Consider the following 27570-nt stretch of genomic DNA (forward strand, 5'->3'; position numbering starts at 1 on the left):
ACACTCCTGTGTTCCAATAGCACGTTTGTGTTAGCTAATCCTATCAGGTTTCAAGGTAAGATCCAGATGCAGACCGTGTCGAAGTAACAGTGTTTATTACAGCAACAGCGGCAAAGGTACAGGACGGCAGGCAGGCTCAGGGTCAGGTCTGGCAGAGGTCGGTAATCCAGAGGTGGGGCAAAGGTACAGGATGGCAGGCAGGCTCAGGATCAGGGGCAGGCAGAGTGGTCAGGCGGGTGGGTACAGGGTCAGGACAGGCAGAGGTCGGTAATCCAGAGGTGGGGAAAGGTATAGGACGGCAGGCAGGGTCAGGTCAGGCAGAGGTCGGTAATCCAGAGGTGGGGCAAAGGTACAGGATGGCAGGCAGGCCCAGGAGCAGGCAGAGTGGTCAGGTGGGTGGGTACAGGGTCAGGACAGGCAAGGGTCAAAAACCAGAAGGACGAGAAAAGAGAGACTGGGAAAAATCAGAAGCTGACACAAAAACGCTGATTGGCTTGACAAACGAGATGAGCTGGCAACAGACAGAACACAGGTATAAATACACAGGGGATAATGGGGAAGATGGGCGACACCTGGAGGGGGGTGGAGACAATCACAAAGACGGTGAAACAGATCAGGGTGTGACGTTATCTCCCCCCCCCCCCAGGGGCACCACCTGGCGTCCTACCTGGGCGCATACCTGGTTGACCGGGGTGCCGGCGGTGGAAGTTGGCGATGAGGGCTAGGTCCAGGATGTCTCTATGCCAACCTCTTCCTGCTCAGGGAAGAGCGGGGGCTGAAAGCCCAGGGAACACTCAAAAGGAGATAGAGCAGGGAAGGGTGTTGCGGGCATATTCGACCCACACAAGCTGCTGGCTCCAGGTGGTGGGGTTGGCGGAGACCAGGCAGTGCAGGGTAGTTTTGAGGTCCTGGTTGGCTCGCTCCGACTGGCCGTTGGACTGGGGGTGGAACCTGGAGGACAGGCTGGCCGACGACCCAATGAGGGTGCAGAATGCCTTCCAGAACTGGGACGAGAACTGAGGACCCTGGTTGGAGACCATGTCCACGGGCAGTCCATGGATCCGGAAGACGTGTTGCACCATGAGCTGGGCCGTCTCTTTGGCAGAGGGTAGTTTGGGGAGAGGACAATGGGAGAAGGCGGCGCAGGGATGTAGCTTGAGGTCAAGGGCAGAACGCTGGGATAGGACAGCCTCCACTCCGACATCTGAAGAATCAGCCTCCACCACGAACTGATGAGATGGGTCAGGATGAACCAGAATGGGAGCTGTGGTGAAGCGATGTTTGAGGTCCCGGAACGCCTGGTCAGCAGCTGGAGACCACGTGAACGGAACCTTGGGCGAGGTGAGTGCTGACAGGGGGGAAGCCAGGGTGCTGTAACCACGGATAAAGTGGCGATAGAAGTTGGCAAACCCCAGGTAACTTTGCAGCTGCACCCTGGATGTAGGCTGAGGCCAATCCATCACTGCTCTCACCTTCCCAGGATCCATCTGGATACTCCCAGCAGAGATGATGTAACCCAGAAAAGGGATGGTGGAGTGATGGAACTCGCACTTCTCCGCCTTCACAAACAGCTGATTCTCCAGAAGGCATTGAAGGACCTGCCGGACGTGGCGCATGTGTTCTTAAGGGGAGCGGGAGAAGACGAGGATGTCATCAATGTAGATGAAGATGAACCGGTTCAACATGTCGCGGATGACATTCACCAGAGCCTGAAACACAGCAGAGCGTTGGTGAGGCCAAAGGGCATGACCAGATAATCGTAGAGGCCACTGGCTGTGTTGAAGGCGGTCTTCCACTCGTCCCCCTCTCGTATCCGCACCATGTGGTAGGCATTCCGTAAATCCAGCATGGAAAACACAGTGGCCTCCTGGAGCGGCTCGAAGGCAGGGAAGATGAGTGGGACCTCGGTAGTCAATGCACGAGCACAGGGTCTTGTCCTTTTTCTCCACGAAGAACCCTGCGCCGGCGGGAGAGGAAGAGGGACGGATAAATCCAGCAACTAGGGCGTCCCCAATGCAGGTATCCATAGCCTTGATCTCTGGTCCCGACAGAGATTACAGACATCCCCTGGACGGCGTGGTGCTAGGGAGAAGGTCAATTCCGCAGTCGTAGGGTCGGCAGAAGCAACGTGGTCTGCGGCCCGGGCCACACAGCGTTGTACGAGATCTTCAGTTTCTTGCCAATTTCTCGCATGGAATAGCCTTCATTTATCAGAACAAGAATAGACTGACGAGTTTTAGAAGAAATGTCTTTGTTGATGGCCATTTTGAGCCTGTAATCGAACCCACAAATGCTGATGCTCCAGATACTCAACTAGTCTAAAGAAGGCCATTTTTATTGCTTCTTTAATCAGTACAACAGTTTTCAGCTGTGCTAACATAATTGCAAAAGGTTTTTTTAATGATCAATTAGCCTTTTAAAATTATAAACTTGGATTAGCTAACACAACGTGCCATTGGAACACAGGAGTGATGGTTGCTGATTATGGGCCTCTGTACGCCTACGTAGATATTCCATTAAAAATCATCAGTTTCCAGCTACAATAGTCATTTACAACTTTAACAATGTCTACACTGTATTTCTGATCAATTTGATGTTATTTTAATGGTGTAACGATGTGCGCTGAGAGTTGGGAAGCAAGGGAGTGAGTGTTTTAATAAATAAACGCAACATAAAACAAAATAATAAACACAAACAACGCACAGACTTAACACTGGAAAAGAAACAATAACGCCTGGGGAAGGAACCAAAGAGAGTGACATATATAGGGATGGTAATCAGAGAGGTGATGGAGTCCAGGTGAGTCTGATGACGCGCAGGTGCGCGTAACGATGGTGACAGGTGTGAGCCATAACGAGCAGCCTGGTGACCTAGAGGCCGGAGAGAGAGCACACAAAAATTTCCTTTTCTTTCAAAAACAAGGACATTTCTAAGTGACCCCAAACTTTTGAGCGGTAGTGTATTTCCACCAAGCACAAGTTTGTCACAGCTTTTGAGAATATTTACTTCTTAAAAAAAAAAAGATACATTTTACTTTGTCTTCGTCGTTCTGTTATTTTTTCGAAATAAAGATCTAGTAAGCATACTTGAAGGAAAAGAGAGTTTTATTATTGTTATATTACAAATGGACAACAACGATAGTCCATATCTGGGGCGGCAGGTAGCCTAGTGGTTAGAGCGTTGGACTAGTAACTGCAAGGTTGCATGATTGAATCCCTGAGCTGACAAAGTAAAAATCTGTTGTTCTGCCCCTGAACAAGGCAGTTAACCCACTGTTCCTAGTCCATCATTGAATATAAGAATTTGTTCTTAACTGACTTTCCTATTTAAATAAATATTTGTGCATCATACAGTAGCCTTAATTTACCATGACAGTTCTATCTGCATTGCCCACTGACCTGTTTTCTATCGGACTAGAGCAATGCTTGTCAATTATTTTCTGTTACGCCCCCCCCCCCCCCCCCAGGAAGAAGTAAACATTTCGCACCCCCAACTCTCCTCCGCGACTGTAAATAGTATCATTTGCCTATACAATTGTTATAAGTACACATTAGCATAACATTGTATCCTTATTAACATTAAAGAAAACAAAGAAAGAAATATAGATCAACTTACAACAAAGAATAACTTTATTAACATTGTTTTTTAGTCTGTAACAGAAAAGACTTAAAGTGCATCAATTTGCCTGAAATTAAAAAAATAATTCAACCCTTATTTAAACTGTAAACATTTCTTGACCATTTGATACTGAAAAATAAAAGAAAATATAATCAATAAATAATAATAAATTCAAATTGATCAGCAACATTAACTCAGGAGCACAATATATGAAACACTTTGACCTATAAAACAAAAATGAATAAAACAATTTGTGCAGATTTTTTTAAATCAAAATGAGAAGTCAGGATTAATGGATACAATGAGCACGTTTTGCAGAGCACAGCTTTTCGAAGCGGGGTTTGAAGCATGATACTGCAACTCTCAGCTCCTGCTCAATGTTTAGCTGGGACCTGTACTTGGTCTTCAGTGCAGCACAAAGATAAGATGTTGCAAAAGGAAGAAGAATGCCCATGGCCCTCTGCCCTAAGAGTGGATACTGCCTCTCTACACTCAGCCAGAATTCACTCAGTGTCTGTGATGTTAACCTCAGTCTCAATGTGGAGTCAGACGTCATATCAATGAACTGGTCCTCCTCTGCAGAGCTGAAACCAGTTGGAGCTGGTGCATTGAAAGGATCTCTCACCCAGTCATATTGGGAACTGTTTTCAGGGAAGTACTTTTTAAAGAATCCCATCAGTGATGAAATATGCTCCTTAATATATGGAATCACTGAGTTGGCATCATAGTCAGTAGTGTCAACAAATTTATGCAGGTTCTCGATATGAATCAGTATTTCCTTCATCAAGTCGCCTGCCCCACATTGCAAGCTTTCGAGTGAAAGAGCTGATCTTGTCTGTGACCTGAGGGAGGTGTTTATCTTTCCCTTGAAGCTGTAGATTTAGTTCATTTAGCTTTCCAAATATGTCACTCAGGTAGGCCAGTTTTGCCAGGAAGTTCTCATCACTAAATTTTTCTGCGAGGTCATACTTGTGCTCCTGCTCCGAAAACATTCTTATCTGCTCTCTGAGCTCAAAAACTCGGGACAAGACTTTTCCTCGTGACACAGTGTGTCCACTCAGCATTAGGTGAGGCCTTCTTGATGAGTGCCGAAGTCCTTTTCTCATCCCTGCCATGGTCTGTGCACCATCACTGCAAACACCAATGCAATTCTCCCACTTTAGCCCATTCTCAGTCAGGAAGCAGTCCAACATTTTGAATAGCTCTTCAGCTGTGGCTCTGTCTCTGACATATTTACAAAAAAGTAGATCCTCACACAGGGAGTTTGTCATGTCAAAACGTACATAAGCGATAAACAAACAGTCTTTGTTGCTGTCAGTTGCTTCATCAAACTGTAAGGCAAAACGTTTGTCTTTGAGTTTATCTACCAGCTGTTCTTTAAGATCGTTAGCAATGTCATTTATACATCTGGCGACAGTGTCATTGGACAGAGGGATAGTTTTTATTTTTCCAGCACTTGCGTCATCCAGCATGACAGAGACCATGTCTAATGCTGCAGGCAGTATCAGCTTCTCTGCTATGGAGTGGGGTTTTTTGCACTGAGCAATTTGGTCGTACGCCACCTTATATGATGCTAACAGTGCTCGCTGGTTTACTGAAGTAGCATTCACAAAGCGGGACGATTGTTGGCAATATTCGGCACGTTTTCGCTGAAAAAACTCAAGCGGCTTATCAGCGTGATTGGGGTGTAATGTCTTTAAGTGACGCCTTAATTTATTTGGCTTCATGCTGTCCGCTGCCAACATTTTTAGACACAGTAAACATACCGGTCTTTCCTCGTCTCCCACCGTAGTCACAGTGAAGCCAAGCGCTATATACGCTTCGTCATATTTCCTCGTCTTAGCTTTCGGGAGACTTACGTTTGTCTCATTATCTCCATCTTTCTCCGCCTTTCTTTTCATCCCTGTTAAATATTTTTCCATGGTGTCTCTTAAGGGTTTGTTTTCTGCACTTCATATCACCTGCTCTGTGCTGTGTGCTCTTGTTCGGTGCAAAAAAACCCTACTCCCTGCGGCAAAAAAAAGCATGTTCCCCGGGGTCACACGCATCGCTCGCCCCACTATTTGAGAAGGACTGGACTAGAGAAACACATACTTTTTGTCCCCATACCACATTATAGATATGACAAAGCTGTCATCAAGGCAAAGGGTGGCTACTTTGAAGAATCTCAATATAAATATATTTTGATTTGTTTAACACTTTTTTGGTTACTACATGATTCCATATGTGTTATTTCATAGTTTTGATGTCTTCATTATTATTCTACAATGTAGAAAATAGTACAAATAAAGAAAAACCCTTGAGTGAGTAGGTGTATCCAAACTTTTCAATGGTACCGTATATCTTTAAATCCCCAAAACATGTCACTACAACTATACACATCATTACTGGGACAGCCAATTTGTTTACCCCAAGTACTTTAAACAATGCATAAACAATACATTTTAGCATTGATAAACAGATACCTTAGAAAAAGTTAGGGGTGTTGATCAGAAAACCAGTTAGTATCTGGTGTGACCACCATTTGCCTCATGCAGCGCAACACATCTCATTCGCATAGAGTTGATCAGGCTGTTGATTGTGGCCTGTGGAATGTTGTCCCACTCCTCTTAAATGGCTGTGCAAAGTTGGTGGATATTGGTGGGAATTGCATCCCAAACATGCTCAATGGGTGACATCTGCTGAGTGTGCAGGCCATGGAAGAACTGGGACATTTTCAGATTACAGGAAATGTGTACAGATCCTTGCGACATGGGGCCGTGCATTATCATGATGAAACATGAGGTGATGTCGGCGGATGAATGGCAAGACGATGGTCCTCAGGATCTTGCCATTGATAAAATGCTAATGTGTTTGTTGTCCTTAGCTTATGCCTGACCATACCATAACCCTATTGCCACCATGGGGCACTCTGTTCACAACGTTTACATCAGCAAACTGCTCGCCAAACACAACGCCATACATGCTGCCTGCCATCTACCAGGTATAGTTGAAACCGTGATTCTTCCGTGAAGAGCACACTCCTCCAGCGTGCCAGTGGCCATCGAAGGTGAGCATTTGCCCACTGACGTCGGTTACGACGCCAAACTGCAGTCAGGTCAACACCCTGGTGAGGACGAGGAGCACACAGATGAGCTTCCCTGAGACGATTTCTGACAGTTTTTGTGCAAACCCACAGTTTCATCAGCTGCCCGGGTGGCTGGTCTCTGATGATCCCGCAGGTGAAGAACCCGGATGTGGAGGTCCTGGCCTGGCGTGGTTAAACATGATCTTCGGTTGTGAGTCCGGTTGGACGAACTGCCAAATTCTCTAAAATGACATTGGAGGCGGCTTATGGTAGAGACATTAACATTAAATTATCTGGCAACAGCTCTGGTGGACAGTCCTGCAGTCAGCATACCAATTGCACGCTCCTTCAAAACTTGTGACTTCTGTGGAATTGTGTTGTGTGATAAAACTACATCTGTAAGGTCCCTCAGTCAAGTATTGAATTTTAAGCAGAGATTCAACTACAAAGAATATGGAGCTTTTCGAAAGCCCCATAAAGAAGAGCAGTGATTGGTAGATGGGTAACAATAACAAATCAGATATTGAATATATACTGCTCAAAAAAGTAAAGGGAACACTTAAACAACACATCCTAGATCTGAATGAAAGAAATAATCTTATTAAATACTATTTTCTTTACATAGTTGAATGTGCTGACAACAAAATCACACAAAAATAATCAATGGAAATCCAATTTATCAACCCATGGAGGTCTGGATTTGGAGTCACACTCAAAATTAAAGTGGAAAACCACACTACAGGCTGATCCAACTTTGATGTAATGTCCTTAAAACAAGTCAAAATGAGGCTCAGTAGTGTGTGTGGCCTCCACGTGCCTGTATGACCTCCCTACAACGCCTGGGCATGCTCCTGATGAGGTGGCGGATGGTCTCCTGAGGGATCTCCTCCCAGACCTGGACTAAAGCATCCGCCAACTCCTGGACAGTCTGTGGTGCAACGTGACGTTGGTGGATGGAGCGAGACATGATGTCCCAGATGTGCTCAATTGGATTCAGGTCTGGGGAACGGGTGGGCCAGTCCATAGCATCAATGCCTTCCTCTTGCAGGAACTGCTGACACACTCCAGCCACATGAGGTCTAGCATTGTCTTGCATTACGAGGAACCCAGGGCCAACCACACCAGCATATGGTCTCACGAGGGGTCTAAGGATCTCATCTCGGTACCTAATGGCAGTCAGGCTACCTCTGGCGAGCACATGGAGGGCTGTGCGGCCCCCCAAAGAAATGCCACCCCACACCATGATTGACCCACCGCCAAACCGGTCATGCTGGAGGATATTGCAGGCAGCAGAACGTTCTCCACGGCGTCTCCAGACTCTGTCACGTCTGTCACGTGCTCAGTGTGAACCTGCTTTCATCTGTGAAGAGCACAGGGCGCCAGTGGCGAATTTGCCAATCTTGGTGTTCTCTGGCAAATGTCAAACGTCCTGCACGGTGTTGGGCTGTAAGCACAACCCCCACCTGTGCACGTCGGGCCCTCATACCACCCTCATGGAGTCTGTTTCTGACCGTTTGAGCAGACACATGCACATTTGTGGCCTGCTGGAGGTCATTTTGCAGGGCTTTGGCAGTGCTTCTCCTGCTCCTCCTTGCACAAAGGCGGAGGTAGCGGTCCTGCTGCTGGGTTGTTGCCCTCCTACGGCCTCCTCCACGTCTCCTGATGTACTGGCCTGTCTCCTGGTAGCGCCTCCATGCTCTGGACACTACGCTGACAGACACAGCAAACCTTCTTGCCACAGCTCGCATTGATGTGCCATCCTGGATGAGTTGCACTACCTGAGCCACTTGTGTGGGTTGTAGACTCCGTCTCATGCTACCACTAGAGTGAAAGCACCGCCAGCATTCAAAAGTGACCAAAACATCAGCCAGGAAGCATTGGAACTGAGAAGTGGTCTGTGGTCCCCAACTGCAGAACCACTCCTTTATTGGGGGTGTCTTGCTAATTGCCTATAATTTCCACCTGTTGTCTATTCCATTTGCACAACAGCATGTGAATGTATTGTCAATCAGTGTTGCTTCCTAAGTGGACAGTTTTATTTCACAGAAGTGTGATTGACTTGGAGTTACATTGTGTTGTTTAAGTGTTCCCTTTATTTTTTTGAGCAGTGTATATAAAAAGAAACGTCCCTTTTTCAGGATAATTCATACATTTTTTATTTAACCTTTATTTAACTAGGCAAGTCAGTTAAGAACACATTCTTATTTACAATGACGTTCCAGGAACAGTGGGTTAACTGCCTCGTTCAGGGGCAGAACGACATATTTTTACATTGTCAGCTCAGGAATTCGATCTAGCAACCTTTCGGTTACTGGTCCAATGCTCTAACCACTAGGCTACCTGCCGTAAAAATCCAAATAACTTCACAGATCTTCATTGTAAAGGGTTTAAAAAACACTGTTTCCCATGCTTGTTCAATGAACCATAAACAATTAATGAACATGCACCTGTGGAACAGTCGTTAAGACACTAACAGCTTACAGACGGTAGGCAATTAAGGTCACAATTATGAAAACTTAGGACACTAAAGAGGACTTTCTACTGACTCTGAAAAACACCAAAAGAAAGATGCCCAGGGTCCCTGCTCATCTCTGTGAACGTGCCTTAGGCATGCTGTAAGGAGGCATGAGGACTGCAGATGTGGCCAGGGCAATAAATTACAATGTCCGTACTGTGAGACGCATAAGACAGAGCTACAGGGGGACAGGACGGACAGCTGATCGTCCTCGCAGTGGCAGACCACGTGTAACAACACCTGCACAGGATCATTACATCCGAACATCGCACCTGCGGGACATGTACAGGATGGCAACAACAACTGCCAGAGTTACACCAGGAACGCACAATCCCTCCATCAGTGTTCAGACTGTCCGCAATAGGCTGAGAGCGGCTGGACTGAGGGCTTGTAGGCCTGTTGTAAGGCAGGTCCTCACCAGACATCACTGGCAACAATGTCGCCTATGGGCACAAACCCACCGTCGCTGGACCAGACAGGACTGGCAAAAAGTGCTCTTCACTGACGAGTCGCGATTTTGTCTCACCAGGTGTGATGGTCAGATTCACATTTATCATCGAAGGAATGAGCGTTACAATGAGGCCTGTACTCTGGAGCGGGATCGATTTGGAGGTGGAGGGTCCGTCATGGTCTGGGGCGGTGTGTCACAGCATCATCGGACTGAGCTTGTTGTCATTGCAGGCAATCTCAACGCTGTGCGTTACAGCTAAAACATCCTCCTCCCTCATAGAGTACCCTTCCTGCAGGCTCATCCTGACAAGACCCTTCAGCATGACAATGCCACCAGCCATACTACTTGTTCTGTGTGTGATTTCCTGCAAGACAGGAATGTCAGTGTTCTGCCATGGCCAGCGAAAAGCCCGGATCTCAATCCCATTGAGCACGTCTTGGGACCTGTTGGATCGGAGGGTGAGGGCTAGGGCCATTCGCCCCAGAAATGTCCAGGAACTTGCAGGTGCCTTGGTGGAAGAGTGGGGTAACATCTCACAGCAAGAACTAGCAAATCTTGTGCAGTCCATGAGGAGGAGATGCACTGCAGTACTTAATGCAGCTGGTGGCCACACCAGATACTGACTGCTACTTTTGATTTTGACCCCCCCTTTGTTCAGGGACACATTATTCAATTTCTGTTTGTCACATGTCTGTGGAACTTGTCTCAGTTGTTGAATCTTGTTATGTTCATACAAATATTCACACATGTTAAGTTTGCTGAAAATAAACGCAGTTGACAGTGAGAGGACGTTTCTTTTTTTAGCTGAATTTATATATACTTTTTTAAATAATGTTTAGTTCAATTAATATAATTTAAAATTATGCATGAAGGATTCTGTAATCAAATATACTTGTCAAAAACAAATGTAGACATGTCACGTGTGCTCCCTCTCCTCCTCGCCTCTAGGTCTCCAGACTGCTCGTTATGGCGCACACCTGTCACCATCGTTACGCGCACCTGCGCATCATCAGACTCACCTGGACTCCATCACCTCCCTGATTACCTTCCCTATACATGTCACTCCCTTTGATTCCTTCCCCAGGCGTTATTGTTTCTGTTCCTGTGTTATATCTGTGCGTTGTTCGTGTTTCTTATTTTGTATTATGTTGTGTTTATTTATTAAAACACTCACTCCCTTAACTTGCTTCCCGACTCTCAGCGCCCTCGTTACAAGACAATTAATGTATGTCTCATCAGTGTGAGTAGTTTGTTCACTTGAAAGGAGGCCTAAACTTCCCTATGCACATTGCAATAACACAAATCCAGTTGCTATGACAACTAACAAGTTTTCTATTTGACCAAATCATAATTTAGGCATTGCTAGCAACCTGTGAGAGGCAGCTATAACAGCTATAACCCCTGGCGAGGCAATCCAGTCCATCTTGGAGTCCTGGGACGTAACTTTCTCATTCAACTTCCGCATCCAGTTCAACATGCACTCAAGGGCTCCACCTGGCGAGGCTGTCCAGGTGCGCTATATGGTCCATCTTGCAGGGTCATGGCTAGAAGGGATGTAACCAGATTGGCACAGATTCCGTAGTGATTTGCATTGCCAAAATCCTGAAGTATCCCTTTAAATCGAACAAGCTGCAGTATGGCTGTGATGGTGACCCCTGTCGTGCATGTTCATCTGCCCCTTTTCAGGACTGCATGTGAAGGTTGCGCAGTTGCTATTGGACCTTAGTGGAGGACACTTAGAGCTGGCTGCCCTGCTGATCAAGAGGGGCGCCAAACTGGAGGAGGTCAACGATGAGGGATACATTCCACTCATAGAGGCTGCACGAGAGGGCCACGAGGAGATGGAGGCGCTGCTTTTGGCACAAGGTATGGGCTTCTCTCTCCCTCTCTTTCTATCTGGGAATTAAGCCAGTGCTTCTGTTTAGAGATTTTACCTACTGTACCATGTCCAAGCTCAGTGTTGAGGCAAAATACAAAACCCCTCATTCGGAAACAAAATTCTCCAGTGATATGGTTATAGTCAGATACAGTTTTAAGCTCATGATCTTATTGAGTTGATGCAAAAGAGACAAGCTGGCTTTTCCAAAACAAATTGAAATCATTTTTCTGGAGACAACAGTGGGAATAGATTAGTACTCCTTAAAAGTGTGTTCCCAGCAAAACAATCTTGAATCCTCCCTCTGTTGTCTCTGTTTTCTGCAGCTGCCAACATCAACTGCAGGGGCCGACTTCGAACTGGGCTGCTCAACGCCTTGAGCTGAATACCTGCTGGCTGGAGGTAAGCAGAACCTCTCCTAACTGGACTGCTTCTCTGTTCGGCTCTCTCAAACCAAACTACCAATCTCTATTTGAGATTCTCTCGTCACTAACTTTAAGCGTCAGCTGTCAGAGCAGCTTACAGATCACTGCAGCTGTACACAACCCATCTGTAAATAGCCCATCCAACCACCTACCTACCGCATCCATATATTTGTTTTTCTGCTCTTTTGCACACCAGTATTTCTACTTGCACATCCTCATCTGCACACATCACTCCAGTGTAAACTGCTAAATTGTAATTACTTCGCCACTATTGGCCTATTTATTGCCTTACCTCCTTACTTCATTTGCACACACTGTATACATATTTTCTATTGTGTTATTGACTGTATGTTTGTTTATTCCATGTTTTTGTCACACTGCTTTGCTTTATCTTGGCCAGGTCGCAGTTGTAAATGAGAACTTGTTCTCAACTGGCCTACCTGGTTAAATAAAGGTGATATATATATTTTAATCCTCAATTCAGCCATTATCGAAATTCACTTGGCTATCACCAAAACCAACATTTCCTCCAAAGTTTTGATTTGTTATCCTGATCACACACACAACCTTCTATGTGTAATTATAAACCTGTGCTCTTGTCCTCAAGAGCCAATGTCCATGCCACAACGGCGACAGGATATACGTCTCTGACATACGCCTGTGATAACAGATGTGACTGAGTTGCTGCTGCAGATGGGGGCTGACCTGGTGAGGCCTAGGAAACACAGTTCATGTCAATACAGTGTTCTTGCATGAGCTGTTCACACGTTTGCATAAGTGTGGGTGTGCTTCCCAAATGGCACCATATTCCCTTCATAGTGCACAAATTTTTACCAGGGCACTCAGGGCTCTGGTCAAAAGTAATGCACTTTATAGGGCACGTGTCAAACACAAGGCCTGCGGGCCAAATCCGCCTGTGACACATTTCTATCCGGCCCTTGCAATTATTTGGCTTGTCAATCCATTTTGGCCCTGTTCCATACCGCCCCGCGTTGCGCTGCACTACAAGTCTAAGCAAGCACTGCCAACGTGATGCACGCCAACAGCAGTGCATTGCCACACACCCCTCTTCCCAGACCCACACACACTAGAGCCAGCCAGTGCAGTGTATCACATAATCACTAATGGCACTGACCAAATCTTCTACCGGATCGAAAGTTTAAAGTGTTGAAGGCTTAATGTCCATGCCAGGTTTCGCTCTTAAAGGGTGATAAGAGAATTATCTAATAAAGGTAAATGAATCAATAAACCATGATGAATTATTAGTCATACAGCATGGTTAATGAATAATCAATGTAATGATCAATGTAGTGATCGATTGGTCTGATTAGTCCCAGAAAGTCCAGGAACCACTGGAGAGGGAAAGAAATATGTGAATGTAATTAGTGTAGAGAGCAGGGGACAGATGGTAAAGGGAGTAAAACTTCAAGGGGTTCCTAACCTTGAGGGAAAGGAACAGGCTGAGCTGGATAGTGATAAACAGTGTGGGAAGTCAAAGGGGAATGCAGATCACCAACAGTTTGTGTGTAAATGCATGTGCGTAAGTAAGCAAGAACTATATAATGACTGTTTTGTTATCCTGACCTCAGAACGTTCTCTGAATAAAGCTACAGAAACCTTTTGCAGAAAGCTGAGTCCTTGCCTAATTATTTAACCCATTGTCTTACAAACCTTGGGCATTAGTCAAGGCGTATTGAGTATTGATTATTGATTATTATCATCAAGATAAAAGATTCCTTTATCAAAGGGTCATTGCTGTAGCCTACAGAAAATGTAATCTTGCTCGTCAACAAATTATAAGATAAAGGATTCACACGGGTATAAATTACTACTAAAGGACAATAGGACACATAAGCGAGTATAAATGAGTCTACAGTTGAGTCATCTACTTTATTAAATTACAGCCTGATGCGCTTGCATCTGTGAATAAGTATTCCAGATTTCCATACAGAATAATATGAAATGCTCTGAGACCAGGTTGGTGATCCATCCATGCAATGCAAAAAAATAATAAACATGTTTAAATGTTTCAACAACCTAGCTACATTTTTGTTATTTGGAGTTTTGATTAGGGTCGGAGCATATTATGCACATCTAGCAGCAAAGGCTGGACACATTATTTATCTATTTTGTTTTAATATGTTAAATTACTATATTCAGCATCCTATGTACATAAGTAGACATTACAAAGGGCTAATGGCCAGTTTGGGTCGCATTTGTATGCATGTTGTTTTGTAAAAACAAACATAATAGGCTATGTCTAGCCCGCAAATTTGTTGTGCTTTTTCAATATGGCCCATGCGCTGATTGAGTTTGACACCCCTGTAATAGGGAATAGGGTGCCATTTAGGACGCAGGCTGGGTGTTGTTTAGATGCATGACTGCTTGAATACGCTCATGTGTTTCGATGTGTCCGTTTTTCTTTGTCTTGTCAGAAACATGAATCGGAGGACGACAGAACCCCTCGAATGAAAGTCGAGAAGGACCAAAGTTTAGTGAGGTCATTTGCAGAGTCCAAATTGTAAGCATTGTGCATCCTACTTTTGTGTCAAATAGTTATAAGGAAATTGTGGTCAGTTAACAAATATTATGTCTTGTTTGATTTTTGCCCTGTTCTAGCCAAGGCCAATGTAAATATGCATCTATTTTTGCTAATACAGTCTTGGTAACTGTTTTAGCTGAATGCACATGGATTTAGATGTTTATGTGTGTTGTTTTTTTCAGTCATACTAATGAAAGAAGGTCCATGAAGTTAACATGGACAGCATCGCTAAGCCTGAGTTCCTGTCGAGTAAAGCTAAGGAGGGCTCACCTATGGAGCTCTATACTCACAATTCCATTTAGTTCAGGGACTGAATGGCCATTCTTACGGAGAAATCAAATGTCTTATTCAACTGAATTGAGATTAAATTGATCTGTAACTCTTGACTTGCTCTGGCTACTCCCAGTGTTGAATGGGGAAGTGCCTTTCCTCAAAATCAAGGTGGTCCCTGACAGTTGGAAGACGGACATGAACGAGATCTTAGAATCGTCCAGCAGCGACAAGGAGGACACGGAAGGAGAGGAGGAGGTGGTAAAGGTGGTCACACCATTGTGGTGTCCTACCTCCTCAACTACCTCAACAACATCCTGTCGGTCCCTGCACAAGACCTATCTCAGCTCACACCCCTCTCCTATGACACCTCTCAAATAAAACTGTGAAGGACCTCGGTGTTACCCTGGACCCTGATCTCTCTTTTGACGAACATAAATGATGCAGAAAAATGTATCCATGCTTTTCGTGGGCTATACTCGGCCTTGTCTCAGGATAGTAAGTTGGTGGTTGACGATATCCCTGTAGTGGTGTGGGGGCTGTGCTTTGGCAAAGTGGGTGTGGTTATATCCTGCCTGTTTGGCCCTGTCCGGGGGTATCATCGGACGGGGCCACAGTGTCTCCCGACCCCTCCTGTCTCAGCCTGCAGTATTTATGCTGCAATAGTTTGTGTTGGGGGGCTAGGGTCAGTCTGTTATATCTGGAGTATTTCTCCTGTCTTATCTGGTGTCCTGTGTGAATTTAAGTATGCTCTCTCTAATTCTCTCTCTCTCGGAGGACCTGAGCCCCAGGACCATGCCTCAGGACTACCTGGCCTGATGACTCCTTGCTGTCCCCAGTCCACCTGGTCGTGCTGCTACTCCAGTTTCAACTGTTCTGCCTGCAGCTATGGAACCCTGGCCTGTTCACCAAAAGTGCTACCTTGTCCCAGAACTGCTGTTTTCAACTCTCTAAAGACAGCAGGAGCAGTAGAGATACTCTCAATGATCGGCTATGAAAAGCCAGCTGACATTTACTCCTGAGGTGCTGACCTGTTGCACCCTCTACAATCACTGTGATTATTATTATTTGACCCTGCTGGTCATCTATGAATGTTTGAACATCTTGGCCATGTTCTGTTATAGTCTCCAACCCGGCTCGGCCAGAAGAGGACTGGCCACCCCTCATAGCCTGGTTCCTCTCTAGGTTTCGTCCTAGGTTCCGGCCTTTCTAGGGAGTTTTTCCTAGCCACCGTGCTTCTACACCTGCATTGCTTGCTGTTTGGGGTTTTAGGCTGGGTTTCTGTACAGCACTTTGTGACATCATCTGATGTAAGAAGGGCTTTATAAATACATTTGCTTGATTGACCGCTTGTTTACTAACAGACAAACAACTACTGTACCTCTACAAACATGTCTGGATGGAGTTGTATTGACACCAAGTTGTTACCAAATATTGATACCAAATATACTTTTGTTATATCTCCTTACATCTTATGAGTTCCAAGCTCTGGCCATGGTGGAGCCAGACAGAGGTCCCTCCAACATTACAACACCTCCACCCGTCATCACAAAAGGTCAGTCCAACAGTAAATATAGGTCTAACATTAGTGGACCAAGAAGACAACTAGACACCAGTTGACGACACAAGGCATCAAAGCGTTATAATGATTACTGTAATATTGGTTGGTACAACCTTGTAACTAACTGGTTGTGTTGTCCTGTGTGGGTGTCTCAGGTGGCTCCAAGCAGAGGCTGTGCTCCCTACAGGATAACCCTGTCGTTGCAGACGGTTCAGACAGACATGCTGCCCCCCCTTCCACCCGTACAAGCCCTTGGAGTGCATTGTGAAAGAGACAGAGCTGATCTCAGCCATAGAGAAGACCCAGCTGCAGAATAAGAAGATGATCCTCAAGGAGCAGTAAACTAAAGAGTACATGAATGCCGAAGGCCTGAAGGATGACCCGGGGCAGCCCCTACCCTGCAGACTATCTTCGCACCTTGGCCACCCAGCAGTTCAGACTTGAGCACGGCAGACTACCCCGACAGCTCCAGCCCTGACCTGCTGATGGTGAGCAAGCAGCAGATGTTGGGGCAGCAGTTGACAGGCCTGGGACTGGACCTTCTCACCCAGGCCCCCGACAGACTCATAGTGGTCTTCCCTGTACAGATCGTCACAGATATGCTGGTTGACATCATGGCAGGTACAGTGCCTTCCGAAAGTATTCATACCCTTTGACTTTTTCCACATTTTGTTGTGTTACAAAGTAGGATTCAAATTAATTTAATTGTCATTTTTTTGTCAACGATCTACACAAAATACTGTAATGTCAAAGTGGATGAAAAATTCTAACATGAATAAAAAATGTAAAACTAAATAATACACTTGACTAGATAAGTATTCAACCCCCTGAGTTAATACATGTTAAAATCACCTTTGGCAGCATTTACAGCTGTGAGTCTTTCTGGGTAAGTCTCTAAGAGCTTTGGATTGTACAATATTTGCCCATTATTATTTTTTCAATTCTTGTTGGTTGTTGATAATTGCTAGATAGTCATTTTCAAGCCGATTTAAGTCAAAACTGTAGCTAGGCCACTCGGGAACATGCAATATCGTCTTGGTAAGTAACTCCAGTGTATATTTGGCCTTGTGTTTTAGGCAATTGTCCTGCTGAAAGCAACCTGAACCAAATTTTCCTCTAAGATTTTGCCTATGTTAAGCACTATTCTGTTTACTTTTATCTGATGACAAGCAAACCCATAACATGATGCAGCCACCACCATGCTTGAAAATATGAAGAGTGGTACTTAGTTATGTGTTGGATTTGCCCCAATCATTTTACCTTTATTTAACTAGGCAGGTCAGTTAAGAACAAATTCTTATTTTCAATGATGGCCTAGGAACAGTGGGTTAACTGCCTTGTTCAGGGGCAGAACATCATCCAAAGTGTAATTAATAACTGCACTATGCTCAAAGGGATATTCAATGTCTGCTTCTTTTTTTTACCCATCTACCAATAGGTGCCCTTCTTTGCGAACCTTTGGAAAACTTCCATGGTCTTTCTGGTTGAATCTGTGCTCAAAATTCCTTGCTCAACTGAGGGACTTTACAGATACAGTGGATTCCAAAGGTATTCAGACCCCTTGACTTTTTCCACATTTTGTTACTTTACAGCCTTATTCTAAAAATGATTAAATCATTGTTGTTCCCTTTATCAATCTACACACAATACCACATAATGACAAAGCAAAAACAGGTTTTTAGAAATTTTGCAAATGTATTGAAAGTAGAACAACTGAAATATCACATTTACATAAGTATTCAGACCCTTTACTCAGTACTTTGTTGAAGCACCTTTGGGTATGATGCTACAAGCTTGGCACACCTGTATTTGGGGAGTTTCTCCCATTCTTCTCTGCAGATCCTCTCAAACTCTGTCAGATTGGATGAGGAGTGTTTCTGCTCAGCTATTTTCAGGTCTCTCCAGAGTTGTTTGATCAGGTTCAAGTCCGAGCTCTGGCTGGGCTACTCAAGGGCATTCCGAGACTTGTCCCGAAGCCACTCCTACGTTGTCTTGGCTGTGTGCTTAGGGTCGTTGTCCTGTTTGAAGGTGAACCTTCGCTCCAGTCTGAGGTCCTGAGGGCTCTGCAGCAGGTTTTTGTCAAGAGTGTGCAAAGCTGTCAAAGGTAAAGGGTGGCTACAACATTTGACTGATACTGTATGTTTGTACAATTTCATGCTGGATGTAACTCTTAGCCGGATGCTGGATGTAACTCTCAGCTGGATGTAACTCGCATGCTGGATGTAACTCGATGCTGGATGTAACTCGATGCTGGATGTAACTCTGAGCCTGATGCTGGACGTAACTCCGAGCCGAATGCTGGATGTAACTCTGAGCCGAATGCTGGATGTAACTCGAAGCCGGGATGCTGGACGTAACTCTGAGCCAAATGCTGGATGTCACTCTCAGCCAGATGTTGGATGTAACTCTGAGATGGATGTAACTCTGAGCTGGGATGCTGGATGTAACTCTGAGCCAGATGCTGGACGTAACTCTGAGCTGGATGCTGGATGCTGGATGTAACTTAGCCAGATGCTGGATGCTATACTGGATGCAAAATCCAGTATCCAGCTCAGTGTTACAGACCCTACTGCAACCTGTCTGACCTTGGGTCTGTTCAGTAGGGTGCATTGTTTCAGAACGTCAGCAGTTTAGATAGAAACGTATTGCGTGAACAGGTACACTATATATACAAAAGTATGTGGACACCCCTTCAAGTTAGTGGATTTGGCTATTTCAGCCACACCCGTTGCTGACAGGTGTAAAAAAGAAATGCACACAGCCACGCAATCTCCATAGACAAACACTGGCATTAGAATGGCCCGTACTGAAGAGCTCAGTGACTTTCAACGTGGCTCCATCATAGGATGCCACCTTTCCAACAAGTAAGTTCATAAAACGTTTGCCCTGCTAGAGCTGACCCGGTCAACTGTAAGTGCTGTTATTGTGAAGTGGAAACGTCTAGGAGCAACAACGGCTCAGCCGCGAAGTGGTTCCAAACTGCCTATGGAAGCAACGTCAGCACAAGAAGTTCATCGGGAGCTTCATGAAATGGGTTTTCATGGCCAAGCAATCGCACACAGCATACAATGACATTCTAGATGATTCTGTGCGTCCAACTTTGTGGCAACAGTTTGGGGAAGGCCCTTTCCTGTTTCAGCATGACTTGACTGGCCTGCACAGAGCCCTGACCTCAACCCCATCAAACACCTTTGGGATGAATTGAAACGCCAACTGCGAGCCAGGCCTAATCGCCCAACATCAGTTCCCGACCTCACTAATGCTCTTGTGGCTGAATGGAAGCAAGTCCCCGCAGCAATGTTCCAACATCTGGTGGAAAGCCTTCCCAGAAGAGTACAGGCTATTATATCAGCAAAGGGGGGACCAACTCCATATTAATGGCCATGATTTTGGAATGAGATATTCGACGAGCAGGTGTCCACATACTTTGGTCATGTAGTGTATGATTGTCTGTCAGGTAGAATAGGGTCGACAAAGTGTTTTTCTAAACTTGGTGCATGAGGTTGTAGATCGCACCACGTTCTTTAGGCAGCAAGTCTTATGGCAGAATGACAATGCACAAGTGGAGGCTGCTGAGGGGAGGGCAGCTCATAATGTCTGGAACCAAGCAAATGGAATGTCATTAAACACCTGGAAACCATGTGTTTGATCCCATTCCACTCCAGCCACTACCATGTCCTCCCCAATTAAGGTGCCACCAACCTCCTGGAATGCACATCTAGTTTGGAAGCAGTGCTGGAGAAAGTGTTTGCAAGTTGCTTCAAAATGCAGCATGTTGTATGTTTGTTACATGCAACGTTTTCATTGCATAAACCTGAACAAAAAGGAAACGTGGCTTGCCTTACAACTTCCCTGACTGTGGAAATCAGACTTATACCGCCACCTTGTGGCTACAGCAAAGCCTACAGTCTTTAACGAACATGTATTTGTTTGGTGAATCTCCAAGACAACTCGTATAAAGATATTTAAATGCATGTATTCCAAATGTATCTTATTCCCCATAATTGTCTACTTCATGTTGCATGGTTGTTTTCCTTTTAATTCACAGGGTGGGTCTTCAGGGTTAATTCGCTAGAGTCACAAATATGGAAGTAGAATCGAAATGCTGTATGTATTTTTATATTCAGTTCCAATATGAGTAAATAAAGTACTGCTGTGATTAAAAATGTCAGAGAATTTATCATCACATTTACAATGGGTGGTATTTGACTTCACATCCTACTTTCAGAACACAGGTAAAGTTGGTAGTTTATGGGCAAAAACTATTCAAACATCACGGGGAAAAAAATACGTTACGTGGTTTGCAATTTTAAAATCACTTTTATCCAAGACACATTTGGCTCCTTTCAATTACGAAACTATGTGGGTGCCTTTTCGTCCAATCACAACCAAGTTAAGGGCAAAGGTGATCTCTTATAGTTACAAGATAACCGAGTGGCTGCTCTAACAATGGAAATGCATGTCCTTAATGATTGAAGGCAGGCGAGATCCGGTGGGAGCATTCTAGCCAATGAGGGGGCAGATACGCGTGATAACAACATGCACAACTAGGTAGTTTTATATCAGTACATTTGTAACAGCCTAAACATGACGAAACTTCTATTTGATCAAATAACCCGCACGAAATTCGACACTCTGTCATAGACCTTTATACAAAAAAGGGCTGATCTCACACAAACATTGTTTGGGCGGAGTAAATGCTCTCGCTTCGCCCTCTTCCTCTCTGCCTAGGGTTCGGAGCTATGACTCACCAAATAAGGAGCGACAACACCATAAAAGGAAATGTATCTCTGTATATGGCGGAAAGTAGATCTCGAAAGAACGTTTCCCCGGATAGAATTCATGCGCGCTAAATTGGTTACTCTTGTACATCTAAAATGTATTTTCAAATGAATACATTTTCCAGATGTTAATAACATAAATTATCTATATTGGAAGAGAGACTGGGAATGGTCAAAGCGTTTTCGTGGTGAACTATATGGGATCGCGGAGTAATACCAATGGGTGTAAATCGAAATGTCCTTAAGTGGAGAAGAGTAGGGGGTTGGGCTTGATTGATTAGTTGTAGGAGGAAACATAACTTCTAACTACAACTTTACAGTTATCGTAAATTATATACCATGGACAATTTATTTCGTTTACACTAGTCTGTGGTTATTAATTTGATCGTGTTTTGCTAAAGCTCACAGATAACACGCAGCAGCACTATATATCTAGCTAGCTAGGCTTTACTTGTTGATAAAGTCGTTAGCTAAATGCCATTTAACTAGTTATCTCTCGATTAGCTGGATTCCAAGGCAATTTGCACCAACAAGCTGAGGAATAGACCGTTTTTTTATAATTTCGGTTCGATCACAACATCGCTCATTTACGCATAGACCCAGTGGGTCCATCGACCGCAACGGCGCGAGAGGTTTGAAGGCCTGGGGGACAGGTTCGGAATGTTGGGGGGAAACGGGGCAGGAATAGGTACAAGACCAGGGGGCGCACGACCTGGAAATGGGACTGGGTTGACCGCTCTGCAAGTCAATAACCCGGGAACGAACATGAGTGGTGCCGAAGGTGGAAGGTTTGACGACCGAATCAGACAATACTCAGCCGAGGTGGTGTACAGCGGCTCTGAACCAGAGTCCGACTCCGGGGATGATGATGAGACCATGGGCTCAGCCGGGGACAAAAGAGGGGTGAAACGGGAGAGAGCTGAGATGGAAGTCGCTGCATCGGCGACGTCTGTGGGGCTACCCCCGGGAGGTTATGGCGGTGTCACGGGAGGTACAACCGGGGCAAAGCCAGGCAAGAAAACCCGCGGACGAGTCAAGATCAAAATGGAATTTATAGACAACAAACTTCGGCGGTACACAACCTTTAGCAAGAGGAAGACTGGCATTATGAAGAAGGTTAGTTGTCAGTAGTCGGTCTCTTTGTTTTCATTTCAGACATGCTGCCAACCTGTGATCGTGCTCCCACACCTGCGCAGACGTTCCATTTCACAGGCACACGTGTTGGCGCTATGGTAAAAATGTGCTTTTTTTTGGTCTTAATTTAAGGTTAGGTATATGGTTAGCAGTGTGCTTAGGTTTACAATCAATTTTAAAATAGGCGGGGACTGTGGTAACTAGTGATGACCTGTTTCATGTGATGTAACTTATAGCTTAACTATTTGATTTAACCTTTACTTTATCAGAGAGTCATACTGAGACCAAGGTCTCATTACATAAATCACAGTAAAATACACATCAAAATATAAATGCAAACAGAAAGAAGGAAAAACACGGTCATTAAAAAAAACACATTCATCAGTAATAAGGTCCTTAATCAGCTTTCTGAATTGCCCTAGAAGCACCAAAACATCAAATTTAAGGACATTTCGAAGATTGTTAAATAAGGTACACGAAAGGTAAAATCAGCATTTAGTTAACTCGGAGACCAACGGAATTTCCAGAGTTAGCCATCCCTGAGACCAGTGTGGAAACTTGTATGTCTCAAGTTTAGTAATGATGTTAGGTATAGTGGGACTTTATGTGAAAGTCTTTTATAAATGAAAACATAGCAATGTGTCAACTTACATGACATCAGAGGGCCAACCAACTTTCTGGTAGAGAATGCAGTGATGAGTATTTAAATTGTCGCCCATAATAAAGTGTTGTGATAAACTGCATCTAACACGCTCTAGAAAACCACATACTTAGTTTTAGCTGCATTCGGTACTAATTTGAGGTCAAAGTCTTTCTGTAATACAATGAAGGCAGACTGTAGTTCAGATAGGGCCTGGTCAACCGTGGGGGCAATAGCATACATAACAGTGTCATTGGCATACAAGTGCAGGTTACAATGTTTTGCAGACAAGTCTATTGTTAATGTAAACATTAAAAAGTACAGGACCCAGAATCGACCCCTGCGGGACACCTTTCGTAATGTCCAGGAAACTTGATTTAACACGGCATTGAGACATTGAGTTCTATCTGTCAAGTATTTTTTTATGTGATAACTTACAGCTAACTAATTTGAGTTAAATGGTCAGAGGCCCTATTATAGATTTTATTCATAACACAATGTTTTCATGAATGCTTCTTGATTAGGCTGTCCAGGGTAGCTACTTTTCATGAGCTGCTATATAGTTGCAGGACTGATTTTTAGATTTGTATAGCAATTCAGCTTCTACAGAGGATCAAGAGACTGGTGTGAAGAACATTTTAATGCATTCCTGCAATCACCTCCCCAAGTTATAGCCCAGTAAAAACCTGAGCATGCAAATACTTGCTGCCAAAGCCACTTTCTTTTCAAGGCAGCTCAATATTGTTTGATCTGGCCTGTTTGGTTAGGTATGACACTATTTGCATTTAGGTTGGGTCATGTGTAGGTTGATAACCTCATCCTAGATAAGTCTGTCAAATGGGACGACAGCAGCAGCATGCATGTGTTCCACGGGCCTGTGGTCACGTGTCAAGTTTTAATGTCACATGCACAAGTACCCTGAAATGCTTTTCTTGCAAGCTCCACAAAATAACAAGGTAGAACAAAAACATGTGAAAGTAAGAAGCTATATACAGGGTTAGTTCCAATACCATATTTACAATGTGCAGGAATACTGGAGTGATAGAGGTAGGTATGTATAGGGGTAAGGTGACTAGGCATCAGGATATGATAAACAGAGTAGCAGCAGCGTAAGTTATGATTGTGTGTGTTTTTTCATTTTTTTTAATGTATTTTATTTCACCTTTATTTAACGAAGTAGGCCAGTTGAGAACAAGTTCTCATTTACAACTGCGACCTGGCCAAGATGAAGCAAAGTGCTACAGAGTTACACATGGAATAAACAAACACAGTCAATAACACAATAGACAAGTCTATATACAGTGTGTGCAAATGAAGTAAGATTAGGAACAATAAATAGCCCATAGTGGCAAAATAATTGCAATTAAACACTGGAGTGATAGATGTGCAGAAGATGAATGTGCAAGTAGAGATACTGGGGTGCAAAGGAGCAAAATAAATGCATACAGTATGGGGATGAGGTATTTGGATGGGCTATTTACAGATGGGCTATGTACAGGTGCAATGATCTGTAAGCTGCTCTGACAGTTGATGCTTAAAGTTAGTGAGGGAGATATGAGTCTCCAGCTTCAGTGATTTTTGCAATTCGTTCCAGTCATTGGCAGCAGAGAACTGGAAGGAAAGGCGGCCAAAGGAGGAGTTGGCTTTGAGGGTGACCAGTGAAATATACCTGCTGGAGCGCGTGCTACGGGTGGGTGCTGCTATGGTGACCAGTGAGCTGAGATAAGGCGGGGCTTTACCTAGCAAAGACTTATAGATAACCTGGAGCCAGTGGGTTTAACATGGTTGTGTTGGCATGTTAGTGTGCGTGAGTGTAGAGTCAGTGCAAAAATAAAATACAAGGGTCAACTCAGTCTGTGTAGCCATTCTGTCAGCTATTTAGCAGTCTTATGGTATGGGGATAAAAGCTGTTCAGGAGCCTGTTGGTGTCAGACTTGATGCAGAGACAAGTCTATGGCTTGGGTGGCTGGAGTCTTTGACGATTTTCCGGGCCTTCCTTTCACACCACCTGATATTATTGTGAATAGTCGGATTTAATATAATAGTTTGATTTAAACTTTTAGCCTACATGCTGTGCACAAATAATGATTTCCCTAATCTTGTTTACATGACACATCTGCATGAAATCAGGCCACCTGATGGTATTTTGATAAATGCACAACGGTCTAACACAGCGACCATGTTATTTTGATTGAGTTTGGACATATAAAGTTTGTATGTGAACTCTTTGTAAGATGCATACTTTCAGTTTTTTTTTCCTGAACTCACTTCACTTGTGCATAAGCATAGAGTGAGGCTTGTGCTGCTGCCACACGTGCAGATTTTAATTTGGTAACATCATACAGTGTAACATGATAATCTTAAAACTGATTCCGACGTACAGTCTGCAAAGGCCTTTGGGAGTTAAATAACCCTGCTCAGGGCAGGGTACTTTACAGATTTTTGTACCCAGGTGTGCTGTATGCAGCAGGGAGGGGGGGAAGAAAAAAAATATTTGGCAACCTCTGTTTATAAAATACAGGCAAGAAAAGGGGCTACATAGTCAGTTGCACAACTGAATGCATTCATCTGAAATGTGTCTTCCACGTTTAACCCAACCCCTCTGATTCAGAGAGGTGCGGGGAGCTGCCTTAATCAACATCCACAGTGCCCGGGGAGCAGGTGTTTTTGGGGGTTAACTGCCTTCCGGATTTTTCCCCCCATGCCGGGTCGGGGATTCAAACCAGCAACCTTTCGTTAACTGGCCCAATTCTCTTAACCACTAGACTACCTGCAGCCCCAGGAGGCTCTGGTTCGCTTGAAAAATCAGACTGCAATGTGGAAGGTAGAATAAAGAACTGCTTTGATGTTCCACAAAATCTGAGCTTTGAGCTATCACTGCTCCTCCATGGTGCACTGCCAACGCACACCCCCTCTTAGAGCGATACTGTGTGGGTGCCTAGGCAACCACAGGGTTCCTTCCACTCTGCAATGAGGCAATGCCACTTGTGCATATACAGTGTGGGAAATGGGATACTGAGTCAGTTGCGCAACTGAATGCATTCAACCAAAATGTGTCTTCCACATTTAACCCAACCCCTCTGAATCAGATCGGTGCAGGGAGCCACCTTAATCGACGTCATCGGCACCCAGGGAGTAGTTGTTGGGGTGTTGCTCAAGGGTCGAACGGCAGATCTTTCCACCAAGCTGGTTCGGGGATTCGAACCAGCGACCTTTCCGTTATTGGCCCAACGCTCTTAAAACCACTAGGTTACTTACCAGCCCAGGTTTGGTGTGTGGGTGGGTCCGCACAAATGACAACCTACAGAAAGTGTTGCTGCAAAGTGGAGGACACAGGATAGCTAGGCCTAACTCGCTCAATCTCTTCAACTCTATATTCTCCTTCCTATCGTTTGCCCCTTCCTGACTTTATAGCCTTGCTTTCTAATTAACACTGGTTGCTTTCTGATGTTGTCCCAGTTTATGAGCACCATAAAGTGCATCAATACATTGAATAGCATACGCAGCCAATGGCTGCTGAGAAAAAGATCCCATTTCCCTCCTACTACTACTATCCCATAGTGCCTGAGAGCCCTGGGCTTGTTAGAGCCACGCTCTCTGCTGCCTACACAGGCACAATGTTATGCTTGGCTGTGGGGATCCCCTTGGAAACAACAGCTTGTGCTCACCGAGATGCTGTTTAAAAGCTTTTAAGAAATGGCTATGCATGGTGGAAGGAAGCTTGGTCTAGGCTGCATTAAGTAGGGCACTGGGTTGAGGTACTATGAGCCTGTGTAGAACAAACATGACCTTCTGACATGCTGAGTAAGGAATCACGTTAGTTATATTCATGACATTTCTATTTGCAATGTTCCACAACGTTTGCCTTCTGAACGTAGCCTTGCACTGCTCTAAGCAACTAATGCGCTTGTTCAGAAATATTTACCTCTTACTCTCCCAATAACCTTTAGCCTAACCACTCTTGGCCTTTAGCCTGACCACTCCTCTCCACTCTTGGCCTTTGTAGGACTACAGCCCAGAGACCACATTGATTGTTCTCTCCAATATCTATAAATAAATAGTTGGAAGATGTGCTTGCTGCCTCACCACTGCATCAGTGCTAAGGACTTGTGTGTGTTTGCACGAAAACAGTGTTTGCAGAGCACATTTGTAGAAAGTTTTCATTGAATATCCATGTACTGTGTTAGGCAGTACATGGATTGTGTTATTGACTGTACGCTTGTTTGTGTAACTGTTTGTTTTGTCGCACTGCTTTGCTTTATCTTTGCTCATGAGTTTGTATGAATGGTTTTGCATTTAGATACAGTTGCAGTGAATGTTGTTGTATGACAAAATGGATGAATGACTACATTAATTTGCATTTAGGATATAGGCCTAGTGTAAAACTAACCTGTCTCACGACGGTCTAAACCCAGATCACGTTCCCTATTAGTGGGTGAACAATCCAACGCTTGGTGAATTCTGCTTCACAATGATAGGAAGAGTCGACATCGAAGGATCAAATGACTTGTGAAAAAAACACTAGGCCTATATCCTAAATCCAAATAAATGTAGTCATTCATCCATTTTGTCATACAACAATATTCACTGCAACTGTAGGCTATACTGAACCTATTACTGTATCACAAATGTAACAATGTATTTACATTTACATTACATTTAAGTCATTTAGCAGACGCTCTTATCCAGA

The 27570-nt window shown here is 44.4% G+C and overlaps 1 protein-coding gene across 3 annotated transcripts in view; it reads left to right on the forward strand.

The window, feature by feature from the left end:
- The first annotated feature begins 21336 nt into the window (after positions 1-21336).
- The window catches only part of LOC106584839 (serum response factor), a 33392-nt gene continuing 27158 nt past the window's right edge, over positions 21337-27570 (forward strand). Inside the window, exon 1 of one of the 3 annotated variants that reach the window (XM_014170457.3) lies at positions 21337-22222. In XM_014170457.3, coding sequence (XP_014025932.1) covers positions 21767-22222 — 456 coding nt within the window. In that variant the 5' untranslated portion in view covers positions 21337-21766. The remainder of the gene's footprint in view (positions 22223-27570) is intronic. The other 2 variants (XM_014170443.3, XM_014170449.3) reach the window with 2 other exon arrangements.

The sequence above is a fragment of the Salmo salar genome, chromosome 02 (assembly GCF_965601325.2).
Source record: "Salmo salar chromosome 02, fSalSal1, whole genome shotgun sequence".
Classification (NCBI taxonomy): Eukaryota; Metazoa; Chordata; class Actinopteri; order Salmoniformes; family Salmonidae; genus Salmo; species Salmo salar.